Raw genomic sequence first — 20,890 nt, forward strand, 5'->3', positions numbered from 1 at the left:
GTGACAGCCCTTTAATTGCTTCATTAGCGTAATTAATTTGCTCTCTTTTCAATTAGCAGCTGGGCCTTTGTGATGTTTTTCAGCTGTTATTTTCTCTCCTCTCTTGCTCTTCTGTTTTCTTTCATTTGCTCTCTCTGGTCTCGTGGGAAAGACCTGAAGCTGCACTCGTCCAAAGTGAAAGTCCAGAGAAGCTTCTAGAGCAGTGACTGTTCAGTCCTGCTTCAGTAATGTGCTGCTCATCCTCCAACACATCTGCCTCCCTCACTCCTGTCAATTACTTTTTTGGCATAACCAGAAAGAAAACCTGCATGAATCTGTGCACATGAAGCTCTACAGTTTTCATATTACAAATGATATTTTAAAATAAATTTTAAATCTACCTAAATTTACATCTATTTTAAATAAATGTTGTTCTTTTAACATTTATTCATCAAAGAATCCTGAAAAATAAATAAATAAATAAATAAATAAATACAATACAAGACAACTGTTTCCACCATTGACAATAAATCAGCATATTAGAATAATTCCTGAAGGATTATGTGACACTGTAGAAACTGAAGTAATGATGCTAAAAATACAGGTTTGATCACTGTATTTTTAATTAAATAAATGCAGCCTTGATGCACAGAAAAGTCTTCTTTAAAAAAAAAAAAACATTAAAAATCTTACTGATTCCAAACTTTTGAATGGCATATATGTTTTAGAAATAATTAGTTACAAATGACAATTTATTTATATAATGTATACAATTATAAATTCATTTATTTCTTGTTTTATTTACACAATTATTTAAATAAAATAAAAAATAAGATTAAATGTGAATGAAAACTGTAAGGTCTTTTTGCTTTGTGCTAAATAATTAAAATAATTTTCAAAAAATATAAATTAACAAAAGAAAGTAAAAAAATACATTATTATATACAATTTAGTTATATACTGAATATAGTTTTTGTTTTTATTGTATATAATTGTATAATATAAAATACATTTTTTATATAAAATGTATATGTTAATATATATATATATATATATATATAAAAAAAAAAAAAAAAAAAATATATATATATATATATATATATATATATATATATATATATATATATATATATATGTATATACATAATTAAAAAATTTATTTTAGAATAATTTAAATAGTAAGCACCAGAAGTTCAAAAGGAAAAGTTAAATACATAATTAATAAATGAACTAAAAAAGTGAAAAAAATACATAATTATTTATAATTTAATTATATATTTATATTGTATATAGCAAATAATTTCTAAAAATATAAGCAATTAAAAATACTATATATATATATATATATATATATATATATTGTTATATTGTTATATAAAAATATATAGTTTATATATTATTTAAAATAAATGTATATATTTATATATAATATATGTGTTTATATAAAGATATATACAATTAAACATGTATTTATATTATTTATAATAATTTAAATAAAATTTTAAAAGTAAAAGTTTAAAAAGGAAAAACTTAAATAAATAATTAAAGAAATTTGAAAAAAGTGAAAAAATACATACTTATATAGAATGTATTTATACAACTATATTGTATATAACCGTATATTATATTTATATAAAAAATAAAAGCATAATGTATCATTAAATGATATAAATAACAAATTATACAAAATTATACATTTATTTTATAATAATGTAAATAAAAGTACCAGATGTTCACAAGAAAATACTGGCTAAAAAGATTTTTAAATATTCTAAAATGTAAAGGAAAGGTTCAAGATCATAATAAAATAAATAACTAAACACAACCTCTGAAAAAGCAGTACGAAATCTGAAAGGCACACTGTTGTACCAATTATTAATCCTTAAATAGTACATATTAGTACTTACATATTACACCATAATACGCCAGAGTATTTTCAGAGAGTGTATGTGTTGTTCTGTACAGCTACAAAAGTATTTGTGCTTCCTGATACGGTACTTGAGGTTTTCATGGACAGGCAAGAAATCTGAATACATCAGTTACATTTTGTTTCAAACTTTCCACATTTATTTAGCTTGCATTGTAGGCACAAGGTTCATCTAGCGTCCGCCGTGTCTTTCTGTTTCTATAGCGAAGCTATTGAGGGTGTTTGGGTCAGAGGCTGACAGCCAAACACGGCTCCTTCAGCAGCCTGTAATCAGCTCCAGACCCGCTCGGCTTCAGCGCTACCTTAAGGCCTTTCAGGAAGGATGTATTATTTAATGGGCCGTGAGCTCCTGCTCCCTGACTTATGCTGTTCTTTCTCTGTCGGTTTGTCTCTCAAACACACTCACACACACATACACACACGCAAACGCTCCCTTATGTTTTCAGAAACTACCTCTCCAGAGCTACTCGCAGTGGAAACCTGCCGGGCTTTGAAACACTGAACCCACCTTGAGGTTTTTGTTCGAACAACAGCATAATGGCTGTTCCTGTCTGAGAGGTCAAGGGGAAAACAGCACTAATGGCTCACTGGCTCCACAACACGCCACATTTGTCTCAAGACCTCTTCTGAGTGAGGGTCACAAGCATCTCCTGAGGATCTGTGGATTCGAGAAACGCGTGTGCGTGTGTGCTTTTCACCTCGCTCCGCTTGGCGGGCACAGGAAGTCTCAGTTCTCCTCAAGGACTTGACAAAAAGGCTTCGATGTGTCACGTAGCGTTCAGACGGAAGGCTTAGGGTGCTAAAGTCACGGCTTTCACTTTTCAAGTTAGTCTTTTTGGGAAAGAACAGCGCTGAACTTCAAAAGGAATCGAATAATGCCTAAAGTTTCTGAGGGTTTAAGTGTCATTGGCCGCTGTGAACTTTTGTTATGAAATACTTACTTTAAAGCACGTTTGACTATTGAAAGTCTCCCAGCTTGATATGAAATGTGCGGTTTTATGTCTTATTGAAAGAGCAGGACATGTTCAAGAGCTTGTCCTCTTTACAAACAGCCTATTTCCTTAAGTTAACTTGCTACTTCTCGTCAGTCGCAGGTGCTTTCATTGGGAGGGACATTCTTATTCTAGAGAGCATCTGCAAAAATTTGCATATGTCCCCTGCAAACAAGTTGAGTCATCAATATTTTGGCCCATTTTCCCAGAAGGGAAAGACAGTCGGTTTTATATGCATATATCGCCTAAAAGTTTTTGTCAACTTTAGAAGTGCACTAGCATACAAATGTGCTCAAAACCACCAGAAATGGACTAAAAACCACAAAACGCCTATTTCAGGTTCTGTTTAAAAGTGCATTTGTTTGTTTAGAAATACATGTAAAAACAGAAAAATTCTGAAATATTATCACAATTTCATAAAACTGTTTTCTATTTGAATATGCTTTAAAATGTAATTTATTCCTGTGACCAAAGCTGAATTTTCAGCATCATTACTCCAGTCTTTAGTGTCACATGATCCTCATATACTGATTTGATTTGAAAGAAACCTTGAAAACTTCATATCTTTGGAAACCATGATGATTTTTTTTTTTGATTTTTTGAAAGTTTAAAGGAACAGTATTTATTTGAAACAGAAATCTTTTGTAACATTATAAATTTATTTGATCAGAAATATGGTAAAAACAGTCATCAAAACTGAATTTTCAGCATCATTATTCCAGTCTTCAGTGTCACATGATCTTTCAGAAATCATTCTAATATGCTGATTTGATGTGCAAGAAACATTTCTTATTATTAATCTTGAAAACAGATGTTCTTTTTTTCAGGATTTGTTTGAAGGTTAAAAAGGAACAGTATTTATTTTAAATAGAAGTCTGCTTTAACATTATAAATACTTGCATTTATTTAATCGGAAATACAGTAAAAACTGTAAAATTGTGAAATATTATTACAGTTTCATAAAACTGTTTTCTATTTGAATACATTTTAAAATGTAATTTATTCCTGTGATCAAAGCTGAATTTTCAGCATCATTGCTTCAGGCTTCAGTGTTACATGATCCTTCAGAATCATTCTAATATAATATTCTTATAACATTTCTGATTATTATCAATGTTGAAAACAGTTGTGTTGCTTAATATCTTTGGAAACCATCATTTTTTCCCAGTCAGATTTTTAATGTTTTTTTTTTTTTTTTTTTTAAGTAAGTTTCTTATGCTCATTTAGGGCTGCATTTATTTGATCAAAAATAGTAATATTGTTAAATATTATTCTGATGTATTTAATTTACTCCTGTGATGCAAAGTGCATCACCAAACACCAATGACTTGTACATACACTATATAGACAAAAGTATTGGGACACCCCTTCTTTAGAACAGAAAAAGGCACTTCCAAAACTGTGGCAACAAGAATGGATACGTAATTCAAGTACTTAAAAATGTATTTCCAGCTCTGTTGCAAAAGTTTTGGAAGTGTCTAAATGACTGTACCTATATGCACAAGTCATTGGTGTTTGGTGATGAGTTTTTGGCTCAAGGTCTGCATTTAAAGTCACACCAGAGGAGTTCAGCTGGGATTAGGACTTTTCTTTTTCCAGACCAGTCAATTTCTTTCACACTGACTGAATCAATCATTTCTTTTTTAACCTTGCCTTATACACAGAGGTATTGTCATGTTAGAATAGAAAAGGGTCCTGTCCAAACTGTCACTATTAAATTAGAAGCACGCAATCCCCTAGAATATCACTATATGCCTAAACATTAAGATTTGTACCCATGGAAATTACTAAAGTAGTCAAACCTGTTCATTAGAAGGGGGTACTTTTGGCAATATAGTGTACATAGCTGGAGAAAAATGCATTGTTGGTCAGCAATTACATTACTTAGTTACATTTTATGGAAACTATGTTACTTTTGCGTTACTTTTTAAATCTGGGCAGGGCTTGCATTTTTGTTTTCAATATAAAAAGTTATATTTTTGGCAAATGAACACACCAAAAGCCTGAACAGAAAAAAATAACAAATATTAGTTCATCTTGAGTAATTTTTGCTTATTAGTGTGGTTGAATTGAATCATAAAAAGGTCAGCAGCAAGACACTGTTTAATAAAATGGAATTAAATACATAAAGGATATTTGTATTGGTAAAGGATAATTTGTTACTATTTAACATATTTAATTATTGCAGGTTTGCGTCATACACTGTAAAAAAAATGGTTAAATCAACTTAAAATAATTTGTTACCTGGCTGCCTAATAATTTTACGTTCAGTCAACTCAAAAAAGTTTAGTCAACTTAAAATGTTAAGTTGTACTAAGTGACAACTTAGATATTTAGATATTTGAGTTGATTCAACTTACCCAGCTTTTAAGTTGAACAAACCAATTTTTTTGTTAAGTTAACTTAAATATCTAAGTTGTCTCTTAGTACAACTTAACATTTCAAGTTGACTAAACTTATTTAAGCTGACTGAGCTAAAAATTTTAAGGCAGCAGGGTAACAATTTTTTTTACAGTGTATTCTGAGTTGCATTTCACTCTTTTTATTCATTTTAAGGAAATCTGAATCAGTTTTTTGTGGGATGAATTAATAAATTTACTGAATAAACACATTTATTCTAGAATTAAAGTAACATCTTACTCCCGATTCCTCTTAATATGGGGACAGGAGAGGTTTCAATCAATTAATAGCAAAAACAAAAAAGTAACTGAATAAGTAACAGATTTTTTTCTTGCAAATTAAAAAGTAATGCGTTACTTTACTAGTTACTTGGAAAAAGTAATCTGATTATGTAACTTGTGTTACTTGTAATGCGTTACCCCCAACACTGGTGATAGGTAGCAAATATAATGTGTTTTTATAGAAAACTATGTGAGTGATGTGTGGCACCGCAGGTGTGCGTACACTCGTAGAAAACAATATGTTTGAATTTTAAAAATGTGGTGTCCGGTGTGCGACCCCTCTTAAGTATGGAGGCGTTTGCTCTGAATAAGGATGCATGTGTGCTTGTGGAGCTGAAGGTGAATGTTAACACTGTATTGAGTGCACTGCTGAAGTCCAGCATCGCTCCCTAATGCCCGGCGGAAACAGCAAATGGCTTCGCTTTACTCAGCATGAAATGGAAGTGAATGGACGGGTCAACTGCAATACAAGAATGTGGTCACAATTTCAACAGGCTGTCAAAAGACATGAAATCAAAAAGAGGTGGAGAGAAATAAAACCGATGTTGTGTATTTGCTGTATTTTCTCACAATGTGTGATTTACATTTTGTGATTTGCACCATAGGACATTAAAAATATGATCTCGCATAAAGATTGAGATGACACTCAGGGTAAACAGCAATCATGTCACAGGCCATACAGGGTTTCAGACGCCCCTGCAGACCGCTGGCAAAATGCATGGCTGAATGAATAAATAAAAGGCTCTTTTGGGGCCGTCTGTAGCCTCCACGACTGAGAGATGAAGGGTAGCTCGTCTAGACTCCTGACTGTCACAAGTCTGGTCCACACTGAAGCTTATTCTGCCCATAAAAAGAGAACTTCTGAATAGCTCTGACAACAAAGCATTTTAATATCAGAAAAATTATTTCATTATTCACTATTCTTTCTTTCTTTCTTTCTTTGCTTTATTTAATCTTATTTATTTGAACAATTCTAAAAACAGAATTTATTTTGTATTATTGTAACATTTTTAAAAACAGAAAAAAATGCTTTATCTTTCTGATTTTTATTTCTTTATCTATTTTGACATTTCAACAATGGAAAAACAGCTTTTTCTATTTTTCTACTTTTTATATCATTATTTATTTAAAACCTGATTTTTTTATTTCATCAACAGAAAAAATATATTATATTTAACATATATATATACATATATATATATAATATTTTGATATTTATTTCTTTTTTGTTTAAAAGTTTGAATTTATTTACCAGCCATAATGTATACGTTAAATCATCTATATCAGGATCCAGCAGAGTCCCATTGGTTTTCAAGCTTCTAAATTTTTTTGTGTTTTAGTATTTGTTTTTAACAGATTTTTTTTCTGTTGTTTTTCTGTTATTTGATTATTTTACCATTTTTTTTACTAACACAAAAAACAACAACTTTTTAAAAATTATTTCATTATTTATTCCTTTTTTCAGCTATAATATACAGATTTTTATTTCTTTATCTATTTTTAAAATTTGAACAATAGAAAAAAACATTATTTTTCAGTTTTTTTTTTAAATTTTGATATTTATTTCAACATTTTTAACAACAGAAAAAAATCTTTATTTTTTGCTTTTTAGTTTTATTTATTTATTTATTTATTTACTTATATATTTATTTATTTAAATTTGTTTACCAGTCAACATATATGCATTAAATCATCTCTATCAAGGTCTAGCAGTCACAACAGATTTTTGTCTTACTTATTTTTCAATAACAGTTTTTCCCCCTGCTGTTTTATTTCATTATTTTAAAAATAAATTTTATGAGCATAAAGAAATCTGCTTATTATTTATTTATTTTAATTTATTTACCATTAATAATATATACATTAAATCATCTATATCAAGATCTAGAACAGTCCCATTTGTTTTCAAGTTTCTAAAACTTTCTAAAACAGATTTTTATCTTCTTTCTTATTTTTTTTAATAACAGATTTTTTCCCCTGCTATTTTATTTCATTATTTTAACATTTTGTATGACCATAAAAAATCTGTTTATTTATTTATTTTCAACAACTGAAAAAAACCTTAACATTCTTTTTCAGGTTTTTTATATTTTAATATTTATTCCAACATGTTTAACAGAAAAAAAAAATCGTTCTTTACTTTCTGCTTTTCATTCATTCATTCATTCATTCATTCATTCATTCATTTTATTATTTAAATTTACTTACCAGCCATAATATATGTGCTAAATCATCTATATCAAGATCTAGCATGGTCCTATTGGTTTTCAAGTTTCTAAAACGTTTATTTCAACATATTTTTAACAACAGATTTTTGTCTTCTTTCTTATTTTTTCAATAGCAGTTTTCCCCCCTGCTATTTTATTTCATTATTTTAAAAAGTTTATGAGCATAAATAAATATGCTTATTATTTATTAATTTATTAATTTATTTATTTTCAACAACAGAAAAAAAAGTTAAATCATATATACCAATATCTAGCACGGTCCCATTGGTTTTAAGTTTCTAAAACTTAGTGTTTAATTTTTTACAACAGTTTTTTCAGCTTTTTTATTTTATTTTTTACAAAAAAAATGCTTGTTTTATTTCATAATTTATTTATTTTCCAGCTATAATATATAGGTTCAGCCGTCTACATCATGACAGTGTGGTTCCATAGGCTTTCAAGTTTCTAAGTGCCAAATGTGACAAAAGTACAAAGACTGAACTTGACAGGTGTGATTGGCAGTACCAAATGGAGTATGTGTGTGTGTGTGTGTGTGTGTGTGTGTGTTTGAGCTATTGGAGATTTCGGGTGGTCTCCTGCACGCCGTGACGGGCACCAATCACTGTTGTGTAACCTTGTGAGTCGGATCGCTCTGCTGGAGCATAAATCAATGAGTATCTCTGAGTGTGAACACACTCTAGATCACATGCTCATCAGCTTTCTCTTTATGTGTGCAGAACAGCATGACACTTCCTGTATCCATTTTATGGTTGACTGCTAACTGCTAACACAACAACATGTTTATATTTTATGGCTGGTAAATTGTAATAATATTTCACAATATTAGACTTTTTACTGTATTTTAAATCAAATAATTAGCCTTGGGGAGCATAAGAAGTGTCTTTTAAAAACAATAAATCATAACAGAGGACATTTGCGAATATTTAAATTCACAATGCTGCTCTTTTCCCATAGTAACAGCGGCTTCTCTTTCATTGGTGGAGCTTTTCACACCTCTTCACTCTTAAATATGATTTTTTTGAAGTCTGCAGAAGTTTAGACCATCACTTAACAATCTCAGAGCTCACGGCAGGCCTGCGCTGAAGGGTTTATACATTATCACTAAAAATCAATTTCTCTATGGAGTAAATGAATGGGATTTTTACCTCAGAGCCCCACTGTTGCGCTCTATTTGTATGCAGACACCATCCTGCGTTCTAACATTAATATGTAGCAAGCGCTGCTTCATAAATCAAACGCTGCTGATGATAATCTGCTTGTGATTGGGCAGGTGTGCCGGTGTAAAGATGAAAGTTTTAAGTGTTGTGAGTGTGTATGGGTAGGTTTACTCTCTGTGTGTGTAATGTGGGTGGACTCGCTCGCTCTGTAATCAATCATTCTTACCTGCCCAGCTGAGCTCAAGCCTCTGTAACTGTGAGAAATCCGACAGCTTAGATTCGCTTTATCACCACTGGGTTCTCTCGCTTATTTCACATGATTTCTTTCTCTTTTCTTCTTTTTTACTTCTATGACTTAACATTATGTTTTCATCCCTTAACTCCCGCTACACCTCCATTCAGACTAGATCAACCACACACACACACACAGTGTGAATTATAAAATGACTTTTGGGGGGGATTCGACTTCTATGTTTCATTGGCAATTTTCAAGGTGCAATCTGTTAAAGTTTTAAATTGTCTTTCATCAAAACATCAACCTGTTTTCTGATATACTGGTGACTACAAATATATGATGCTATATATTTTATTAATACATCTAAAACTGATCCTAACATGCTCTCTCACTTTCCAATTTCTGATGACTCACTTGTAAAGGAATACACTTGTTGTTTAACTAGTGATTCACTCATAAAGTCAGACACCTGTTTTGTTACTAAATAAATCAGTGTTTTTAAATACATTTGTTGAGGGAATGATTCAAATAATTCACTCGGAAAGTCAGCCACTTGTTTTGTTAGTAAATGACTCATATAATTTAATTAATTTGTTGGGAAAATGATTCAACAGACTCACTCAATGTCAGCCACCTGTTTTGTTACCAAATTAATCAGTGTTTTTGAATAAATTTGTTGAGGAAATGATTCCAAAGATTTACATATAAAGAAATCCACTTGTTTTGTTAATACATTAATCAGTGTTTTTAAACAAATCAGTTGAATGAATGATTCAGCTGACTCACTCCTAAAGAAATACACTTGTTTTGTTATTGAATGAATCTGTGTTTTTAAACAAATCGGTTGAATGAATGATTCAACTGACTCACTCATAAAGAAATCCACTAGTTTTGTTACTAAATGAATCAGTGTTTTTAAATGAATTTGTTGAGAAAATGATTCAAATGACTCACTCACAGTCAGCCACTTGATTTGTTACTGAATGAACCAGTGTCTTTAAACAAATCATTTGAATGAATGATTCAGCTGACTCACTCATAAAGAAATACACTTGTTTTTTTACTGAATGAATCTGTGTTTTTGAATAAATTTGTTGAGGGAATGATTCAAAAGATTCACTCATTAAGAAATCCACTTATTTTGTTTTTGAATGAATCAGCGTTTTTGAATGTATTTGTAGAGGGAATGATTCAAAAGACTCACTCAAAGAAATCTAAGTGTTTAGTTATTTAATGAATCATTGTTTTTGAATAAATTTGCTGGGGGAATGATTCAAAAGACCCACTTATGAAGAAATCTAATTGTTTGGTACTGAATGAATCTGTAATTTTTTAATACATTTATTGAGTGAATAATTAAAAAGATTCACTCAAAAAAAAATACTGGTTTTGTTACTAAATGAATTAGTGTTTTTGAATTAATTTGTTAAGGGAATTATTCAAATTATTAAGATTCGCTTATAACGAAATCTACTTGTTTTGTTACTAAATGAATCAGTGTTTATAAATCTTTATGGGTCAATTGTTTCATTACAAAATTAATCAGTGGTTTTAAACTAATTGGTTGAAGGAATGCATCAAATGATTCAAAGTCAACCACTTGTTTAGATGCTGAATGAATCTGTTTTTTTTAATTAATCATTTGAATGAATGATTTAAACGTATTCAATAGTCCCTGAAAAATCCTCACCATTAATAAAACTACATACTTTCTTTCTTACACAGTGAAAAGTCCCAGTGCTATCGAACTGTTATATCAGCACACTTGGAATGACTTGGAAAAGCAAACTTTCTGTATTTTTAGAATAAAATAATAATACTATGTACTTTATGTCTTGTTTCTCCTTGAAAGTCCCAAAGAACAGTTTTGTCAGATTTAGCTCACTTCTGGAGGCAATTTCGTCTCCAAAGTATAAACCCACACACTCACACTTGCTTTTCTATCATGTTGGGGATTTTCCATTGATTGTTTTTATACTGAGCTAATAATATTTTCTATCCCCTGCACCTAAATCTAACCCACTGCATTTTTATATTTCCATGAAGACATTATTTAGTATGTTTATTAAGTCGTTTCCTCACGGGCACCATTGCTGCTTCACACAGTGCAGATGATTTCAGGTTTTACTATCCATGAGGGGACATTTGGTCTCAACAATGTGGGCAAAACAATCACACACACATGTACACAAACTCCAACTCACACACACTACAAAGCTACTAATTTTACCAGTCAACTAGGCCCCCAAACAGAGGTCTACTAGTGGGCTAGTCACCGTTTAGCTCATGTAAATGACTCAGTGTGCAGCATCAGCGGTCTGACGGCCAGCTGGAAACTGCGTCCCGCACCGCTGAGATGATGAGGGTGAGAAATGAAAGCTTGCACATCTCAACTGATGCTGCTTGCGGTGCAAAAACCCTCACGTCCCGCTCACTTATAGTTCCTGTCAGTCTCTGGACAACACTCGGGTAGTTTCACGGGTCTCAGAGATCGATTTTGGCTGTGTGTGAACACCCCAAACGAACTGTGCAGTTCACTTATAAAAAGCCAAACAGAAGAATCTGATCTGTGGCATGTCAACAGGTTTAAAGCATCATCTACCGGCAAAACCGAACGGCTAGTTTGTACGACGATCTATGCTTGCTAATATACTCCACCAAACGTGTTTATGACCTTCAATTATCGCCATCATTGTCAAACTGTTCATGCATTTAACATGATAGAGATAGACATACAGTAGAGCTCAAGAAGAGTTACAAGCTACAGGATGGTGATGAAAGATGTTTTCAGTTGTGTTTCTTGTTGGTTTTGCATCTGAAGCATCATTTAGAGTTAAATAGTAAGAGTTGGAGTTGAAGTCTTACCTGCAGGAGCCAGTAGCAGCGGCGGTGGAAGGTGGGAATGATGGAGGAGTGGACATAGCAGCCGTACAGACACTGAAATAAAACACAGAACTAAGTTAACCCCTGAGAATAAACACACAAACAGCAGTTCAGCAGCAATAAACCACACAAATGTCAACACAGCTGAATCAACTACAAAAAACAACACTGCCATCAGTACACTCAAAAAAATAAAAGTTCTTCATTGGTATTGATGGTTCATTGAAGAACCTTTAACATCCATAGAACATTTCCAATGGACAAAAGCTTCTATATAGCGGAAAATGTACTTTAGATAAAAAAAGGAACTTTTAAAGAGGACATATCATGAAAATCTGAATTTTACTGTATTTAAGTGCTATAATTGGGTCCTCGTGCATCTATCCAACCCAGAAAACATGAAAAACGACAACCAAGTAACTTTGTTTCTGTAAGCCTTTTTCTGCAAGAATGTGAAAAAACAAGCTGGTCGGATTTCTCTCCCTCTGTGAAGTGGTTAAGGGATCTTATTATAATATTAGCGCCCCTTAATGTGCATGTTTCCACCCACGATGCCGCCATTTTTGTATCTGCAAGTGACCACGGTGTACCAGTTCTAACACCATGGCAAACGTTGAAGCAAAGCATGCTAACCGTTCTGTCTTTGGCTTGAGCACAGAACACTATTTAGAGTCCCAGCCTCGAGAAGACAAGAAAGCAATGGACTTATTGATTTATTGACTGTATATTACGCTGCTGCCACACAGATCTAATATAGGCATGCAATTTCTTTCCCAGCAGTTTACCTTCACAGAAATATCCAACTGTTTTTGTAACTTATGTGTGTTTTTAACATGACCTTGTGTGTATTTGACAGTTTAAGCGCAATAAGACATGAAAGAGAACTTAGTTTAGTACTCACATACCGTGCATGTTCAGAATGTGTGCGCTCAGAAATATATATATATCCGAATTTAAACTAATATGGCTTTAAAATGCATGATTTTGGAACGATAGACATGATAATCAAAACCAAACAGATGTTTTTTTTTTTATCAGAGTATTTGAGCTACAAGCTGTAAAGGCAGAGATCAATTCTGGAAATGAGGGCGGGAAGCAGCAGCTCATTTGCATATAAAAAGACATGCATGAAAACAGCGTATTTGTGCTCCCACTCAAAATAGGCATTTTTAAAATTATATAATAAATGATCTCTTGTGTATTTTGAGCTGAAACTTCATAGGCACATTCTGGGGACACATGGGACTTACTGTACACATCTTGGAAAAGGGGGCATAATAGGTCACCTTTAAGAACTGTTCACGGAAAATGGTTTTCATTGCATTACTGTGATTTTGGAACCTTTATTTTTCAGAGTGTAAAGTTAAAGGGATAGTTCACCCAAAAATTTAAATTTGCTGGTAATGTAAAGACGATTTTAGTTTAAACCTTGGTGCTTAGTGATTCAAAAAATGCAAGTCAATGGCTACAGTCACTTTGAGAGTGAAAAAGGAATATTTAGGCAACACAAAATTAACATCTGTGGCTCTTATATTAAGGTCTTATGAAGCAAAACGATTGGTCTGTGCAAGAAACTAAACATTATTATAACATTCTCACCTGTAATCTAGAGCTTCAAACCAATTATCTTCCACAAACTGGTTCTTTCAGACAGTTTTGAATATATGCTTGTTTAAAGCATGTCTAAAGCATATGAAGTGAACACACTACTCCTAAATCAACTCACATTTTTACAAAAACTGTGAAAACTGGTGAACTGGTTTATCCAAAAACCAGTAAAAAAATTATTTGTTTGTGAACTGGACATCACTCTGGACTGTTTGCCTGAGGCTCTGGATTACAGGTAATAATGTAAATAATGCTCAGTTTCTTGCACAGCCTGATTGTTTTGCTTCATAAGACCTCAATATATCATCAGGAACCACAGGTATTAATTTTGTCTTGCCTGTATGTGCTTTTTTTCACTGCTTCATGTTTCTCAGCTGCTGACTTGCATTTTATGAATCACCAAGGACCACACTTTCAGCAAAAAATCCTCTTTACTCTTCTACTGTAGAAAAAGTTATCTTGGATGGGCTGAGGGTGAGTAAATCAACAGCAAATTTTAATTTTTGGATGAACCATCCTTTGAATATATAAATTACACAATGCAAATGCGTATCGCAGCACTGTATGGCCACAAATGTCAACGATGAGGAGAAAAAAGGTTGTTAATCGTAATATTACAGTCATACAGACACACTCTTTTTTGTTCCCTCATTCTATCACATAAAAATGACACAATCCTTCCTTGTGTGATTCTTTATGACCGGATAAAAATATCCAGAGGGACGTGATCTTTAGACACCAGCTTTGTGTGTGTGTAACTGGTGTCCTTCATATCGGGTCAATAACAGGAGGACTGTAAGTCTATTTACAGCACTGGATTACGAGACCTGTCTCCGATCTTATTGTACATTTCGGCTGGCTGAATTTTACAGGAATGAAGCTCATCTAGGCGTATCATTCCCACACACACACACACACACACACACACACACACACACACACACACACACACACACACACAACATGCATTAAAACCAGTGTTGGGAAAGCTACAAGCTACTCATAATTTCAAGTAATTCAATTAACAGTCAAGCTATTATTTTAAATAAAGTGACACACTACTAACAAAGAATAGCTAACTATATTGAACAAAATGAGGGATGATTTCTTGATTAATGTAATTTGTGCCAGTATTTTCTACAATCAAACTGAAAAAATTACTTTGCAGTTGAAGGAACCATTTTTGTTAAAGAAAATGCACAAAAAACTACTTTGAAACAGTTGTCACTAAAATATATTTGTAAAATTCACTAAATATGACAAAACAAAACGGCAAACACATTGAACTGAAAGACTGAAAATAGTATTTTCTTGAAAAACATACTCCAGTAATCTTTGTTTTATTTACATCATGATGAAAATATACATTTTTAAATTGTGGGAAGAAAATCCCTTTAAATTGTTCCACAGTAAAAATATATAAATACATTTTGAATTAATTTTAATTACATTTATAGACTATACATATATAGTCTATACAGTTTTTTTATTCATTTTTATTTCAGGTTTAATTTTTATGTTTTGTGTTTTAATTTTAATTTTAAAGTTTTAGTAATTTTGTTTTGTGTTTTTTAGTTAAAGTAAATCTTTGCCATTTTTATAATTTTTTTATTTCAGTTTTAGTGTTAATTATTTTAGTACAAAGTTAAACTAAATGAAATCAAAACATTTCTCATAGGCAGATGTAAAATAAAATAAAATAAATGTCTATACAGTTTCATAATTCATTTTTATTTCAGGTTTAATTTCTATTGTTATATTTAGTGTTTCAATTTTAGTAATTTTGTTGTGTGTTTTAGTTTACACAGTTTTTGTTTATTTTTATTTCAGTTTTAGGTTTCATTATTATTTGTACATTTTCTGTTTTAATTTTAATTGTTAAGTTTTAGCAATTTTGTTGCGTTTTAGTCTATACAGTTTTTATTCATTTTTATTTCAGTTTTAGGATTTAATTTTTATTAGTATATTTTCTGTTTTCAATTTAATTTGAACATTTTAGTCATTTTGTTGTGTGTTTTAGTCTACAGAGTTTTTGTTTCGTTTTTATTTCAATTTTAGGTTTAATTTTAGTTAAAGTTACATTTTTTATCTTTACGATTTTTATAATTTTTTTTTCAGTTTTAGTGTTAGTTATTTTATTACATAAAGTTAAACTAAATAACTTAACTAAAACTAAACAAGACATTTCTCGTTAGCAGTTGGAAAATAAAATAAAATAAAATAAAATAAATAAAATAAAAAATAAAAATAAAATAAATAAATAAAATAATATACATGTTTTTATTTTATTTTATTTTATTTCAGTTTACATTTAGTTTTTTGCAGTAAATAAATAAAAATTATGCCAGTCATGTAGTAAAGTTATTTTTGTAATAATATTTTATGAAATGTTTTATTAATTTATTAATTAAATGTTTTTTACATAATACAGCATTTACATTTTTATAGTATGTTTTTATAAGAAAATACAATTTCAGTTATTCTACTTCAAAATTTAATGCTGAATTCTGTTACTTTCCATTTCTTTGTAACTATTTGTAATATACTAAAAGCAATTTCTGAGTAAAAATAAGTAAATCCCACTCCTTTTCTTTAATGTATTGAAGAACATTCCACAAACTTTGAGAATGACATCACTTCCTGTTCTCCAAAATGCACAAAAGTTCATCTGTCCAGTACCAACAAAAGCTATAGATGTGTATTTTGCCAAAAGTACATAAATGCGAATGCAACTACTTTGAAACAAACAAACAAAAAGCTGTGATTGATTCCATGCCATTGTTTTTAGCTTATAAGCACATTGTACTCTCATTATAAACATTGCCAATTGTCCTTTTATTTCATTCTAACCTGTTAGCATGTGTAAAAGAGGAGCGGTTAGTTAGTTATGACGCACGTTGCAAATGAAGTACAGTGCAAGGTGTGTCGTCATCCTCCCATCAGCGACGCGGAGGTGTTTGGTTTCAGTGGGAGTTGTGTGGAGGTGTTTGGTAACAGTGAGATTAGAAGATGACAGCGTCAGAGGGCATTATTTGCCGTCTGGGGCCCAGACAGATGCCAGAGGCCCACACGCTGAGCAATTAAAGCCTAATTACATTCACACGATTAGATCAGCGCCATCGTCGTGTCTGAGACACGCTCCTACGCACAGTAACGTGTTCACACACACACACAGGCGCCAAGGTGCCTTTCAGTTGGGTATATCGGTACTGAATTGGATGCTAATATCTAAATATCTCCTACAGGGGAAATGTGAGTCTTTTCCTCATATGATTTCACCGTACAAGGTTTTGTCGGGACACTGATATGTTGTTTTCATAAGATAAGACAATGAACCCCGGGGGAGAGGACTGCTGCTCATTTTTAGTCTCATTGAGATACTATTGATTTTTAGTAATGTCTGTTTATTAATATTTTGCATTTATTTTTATTGTTGTATTTTCAAAAATAAATAATCTGATACTGATTCTAATATGCTCTCTGACTTTCTGATTTATGATAACTCACTCGTAAAGAAATTAACTTGTGTTTTTGAACAAATAATTTGAATGAATGAATCAAACGACTCAATCATAAAGTCAGTTTTTCTTTATTTTTATATTTGCTGTTTTATTTTAATTTTAAAGTTTTAGCAATTTAGTTGTGTGTTTTAGTCTACAAAGTTTTTCTTCATTTTTTATTTCAGTTTTAGGCTTTGTTTTTATTAATATATTTTCAGCTTTTATTTTCAGTTTATATTTAGTTTAGTTTTATTTTTTATATTTTCAGTTTAAATTTTAAGTTTAAAGTTTTAGTAATTTGTTTAGTGTTTTAGTTTGTATTCATTTTAATTTCAGGTTTAGTTTTTATTTTTATATTTTCTGTTTTCATTTTAATTTTAAAGTTTTAACAATTTTGTTGTGTGTTTTAGTCTATATAGTTTTTATTCATTTTTATTTCTGGTTTAGTTTTTATTTATATATTTATTGATTTCATTTGAAAATTTTAGCAATTTAGTTGTGTGTTTTAGTCTACAAAGTTTTACTTCATTTTTTTATTTCAGTTTTAGGCTTTGTTTTTATTAATATATTTTCAGCTTTTATTTTAAGTTTATATTTAGTTTAGTTTTAATTTTTATATTTTCAGTTTTAATTTTAAGTTTAAAGTTTTAGTAATTTTGTTTAGTGTTTTAGTTTGTATTCATTTTAATTTCAGGTTTAGTTTTTATTTTTATATTTTATGTTTTCTGTTTTCATTTTAATTTTAAAGTTTTAACAATTTTGTTGTGTGTTTTAGTCTATATAGTTTTTATTCATTTTTATTTCTGGTTTAGTTTTTATTTATACATTTATTGATTTCATTTGAAAATTTTAGCAATTTAGTTGTGTGTTTTAGTCTACAAAGTTTTTCTTCATTTTTAATTTCAGTTTTAGCTTTAATTTTTATATTTTCTGTTTTAATTTTTAAGTTTTAATAATTTTGTTTAGTGTTTTAGTCTATACAGTTTTTAATAATTTTAATTTCAGGTTTAGTTTTTATTTTTATATTTACTGTTTTCATTTTAATTTTAAAGTTTTAGCAATTTTGTTGTGTTTTAGTCTATATAGCTTTTATTCATTTTAATTTCAGGTTTAGCTTTTATTTTTATATTTACAGTTTTCATTTTAATTTTAAAGTTTTAGCAATTTTGTTGTGTTTTAGTCTATATAGTTTTTATTCATTTTAATTTCAGGTTTAGTTTTTATTTTTAAATTTTATATTTTCTGTTTTCATTTTAATTTTCAAATTTTAGTAATTTTGTTGTACATTTTAGTCGATACAGTTTTTACTCATTTTAATTTCAGGGTTAGTTTTTATTTTTATATTTTTATATTTTCTGTTTAAAGTTAAAGTTTTAGTAATTTTGTTATTTGTTTTAGTCTATATCATTTATCTATTTCATTTTATTTCAGGTTTAGTTGTTATTTTTTATATATTCTGTTTTCACTTTAATTGTAAAAATATAGTATTTTTCTTGTGTGTTTTAGTTAGTTTTAGTACATAGTTTTTGTTTATTTTTATTTCAGATTTAGTTTTTATTTATTTATTTATTTATTATTTTTAAAGTTTTAGTAATTTTGTTTTATGTTTTAGTATACACAGTTTTTCAGCTTTTAGGTTTTTTTAATAATATATTTTATGCTTTCATTTTAATTTTAGTTGAAGTAAAATAAATTCTATACAGTTTTTATACATTTTTTTTTTCAGTTATAGTTTTAGTACATAAAGTTAAACTAAAAAAAGAACATAAGAAATTTCTCCTTGGCAGTTGTAAAATAAAACTAAATAAAAAAGGGTTTGTGTATTTTATTTCATTATAGTTTACATTTATTTTATTCCTAATAATTATGATTTGTACTATTATTATTACTATTATTATTGTGGATGTTGTTTTATTTAACTTATTGGCTCGTTGTTTAACTTATTTAACTTGTTGTTTTATTGGCTCTACGGTGCGGTTAATCTCTGGAGTCGATTTTTACTGCGTGAACTTTTAGTAATTATGAACCACAAACCTCTAAAAACACTGAAATATCATACACTGACATTTTCAGTGATGCTGTATGTCAAGGACACTGAGGTCACAGTAAAACTAAAACGGACTCTCACACCAGCTCATTACGGACAATAGGATTTTCAGAATTTGATGTACTATCTAGACAAACTACATCACAAATCTCCCTCAAGGCCATTTATTAAAACGAAGTAAAAAAAAAAAAAAAAAACATGAATCTTGATAATGATATCAGAATCATGAGCACATTTCCATATGACCAGCTGCATTTACATATTAACAGCTATTTAGCATTCAGCAGATCAACGTGGGCGTCGTTAGTTACCCATTACACATGTGAAGAGGTCAGCCAATCACAACAGAGGTCATTTACACTCATAAAGACAGCAGCAAAAACAGCCTGTTTAATTCTTAAGGGTCAGAGAAGGTGGAAGACAGTCATGAAATACTAATTTACCACTTTTTACTGGTGAAAGAAACCTAATATTACAGGGGGAAAAATATCAAACGCTACAAAAGTGTTGAATACGAGCGCTTTAAATGATGCACAAATGCCTTTGATATTCATTTTCCCCATGCTGGGTAAAAAATGACATCAAACTGTAAATTCAGGAAGAAACAACTCAGGAACCATGGTGTGAAATAAAGTCAGAAAAGCACAGATGAATCTATCCGACTCTGATGATTCTGGGCAGATCGTGTTCGTGTTTAATGCTCCGACTCTGTTGGAAAACTCATTCTGTCTCTTGGAGGATCGGGTGTCATCAGGGATTTGAGCAGCCAGTCTCATTCAGGAAATAAAAACTAGTACTGCTGGATATGACAAAGCAGACAGCACTAACCGAGTTGGTCTGATACGGAACGATCTAAAAAAGTTTGTCTGATGTTATTTGAACTTTTTAATGCTATTACCAGTATTTGATACATTCTCAACATTTGCAACACTGAAACTCATTTGAACATTTTTAAGGTAATCGAAAATATGAATGCAAATGAGCTGAAAATTTATATTTCTAACAAAAATAAGTGTACAGGATTTTATACATATATAAAAACACGAACATTACAAATTAATTAATAAAAAAAAAATTCTGTCATCATTTACTCATCTTCATTTTGTTCCAAACACAAGAACACAAAACATGAAATTTTGTCATTAAGTCATTAGCTACCAGTTTTCATTTCACTTTTTTCCCCCAGTTTTGTTATTTTTATATTTTCATTTTAATTTTAATTTTAGTAATTTTGTTAGTGTATTTTTGTCTATACAGTTTTTATTAATTTAATTTAGTTTAATTTAATTGTAGTACATCAAGTTAAACTAAATGAAAATGATGTTATCCTATGAGAAAAACAAAAACAAAACTATGTAAGTCAGTGGCCACCAGTTTTTGTTTTAATTTTGGTTAAAGTTTTAGTCATTTTGTTGTGTATTTTAATCCATACAGTTTTTTTTATTCATTTTTATTTAACTTTTAATTATTTATACTAATTAAATATATAATATATAATAATATAATTTAATTTTAATTTCAAGTTTCATTCATTTTGTTTTAGTCTATATAGTTTTTATTGATTTTTATTTCAGTTTTAAATATAGTTTTTATTCTTACATTTTCTGCTTTTATAGTTTTAGCATGTTTTCTACAGTTTTTATTGATTTATTT

General features: G+C 30.1%; 1 protein-coding gene across 1 annotated transcript in view; it reads right to left on the reverse strand.

The window, feature by feature from the left end:
• camta1b (calmodulin binding transcription activator 1b) overlaps positions 1-20,890 on the reverse strand; it is a 395,800-nt gene that overhangs the window by 50,922 nt on the left and 323,988 nt on the right. Inside the window, 1 exon segment of the mRNA XM_073825386.1 lies at positions 12,065-12,136. Coding sequence (XP_073681487.1) covers positions 12,065-12,136 — 72 coding nt within the window.

The sequence above is a fragment of the Garra rufa genome, chromosome 20 (assembly GCF_049309525.1).
Source record: "Garra rufa chromosome 20, GarRuf1.0, whole genome shotgun sequence".
Taxonomy (NCBI): domain Eukaryota; kingdom Metazoa; phylum Chordata; class Actinopteri; order Cypriniformes; family Cyprinidae; genus Garra; species Garra rufa.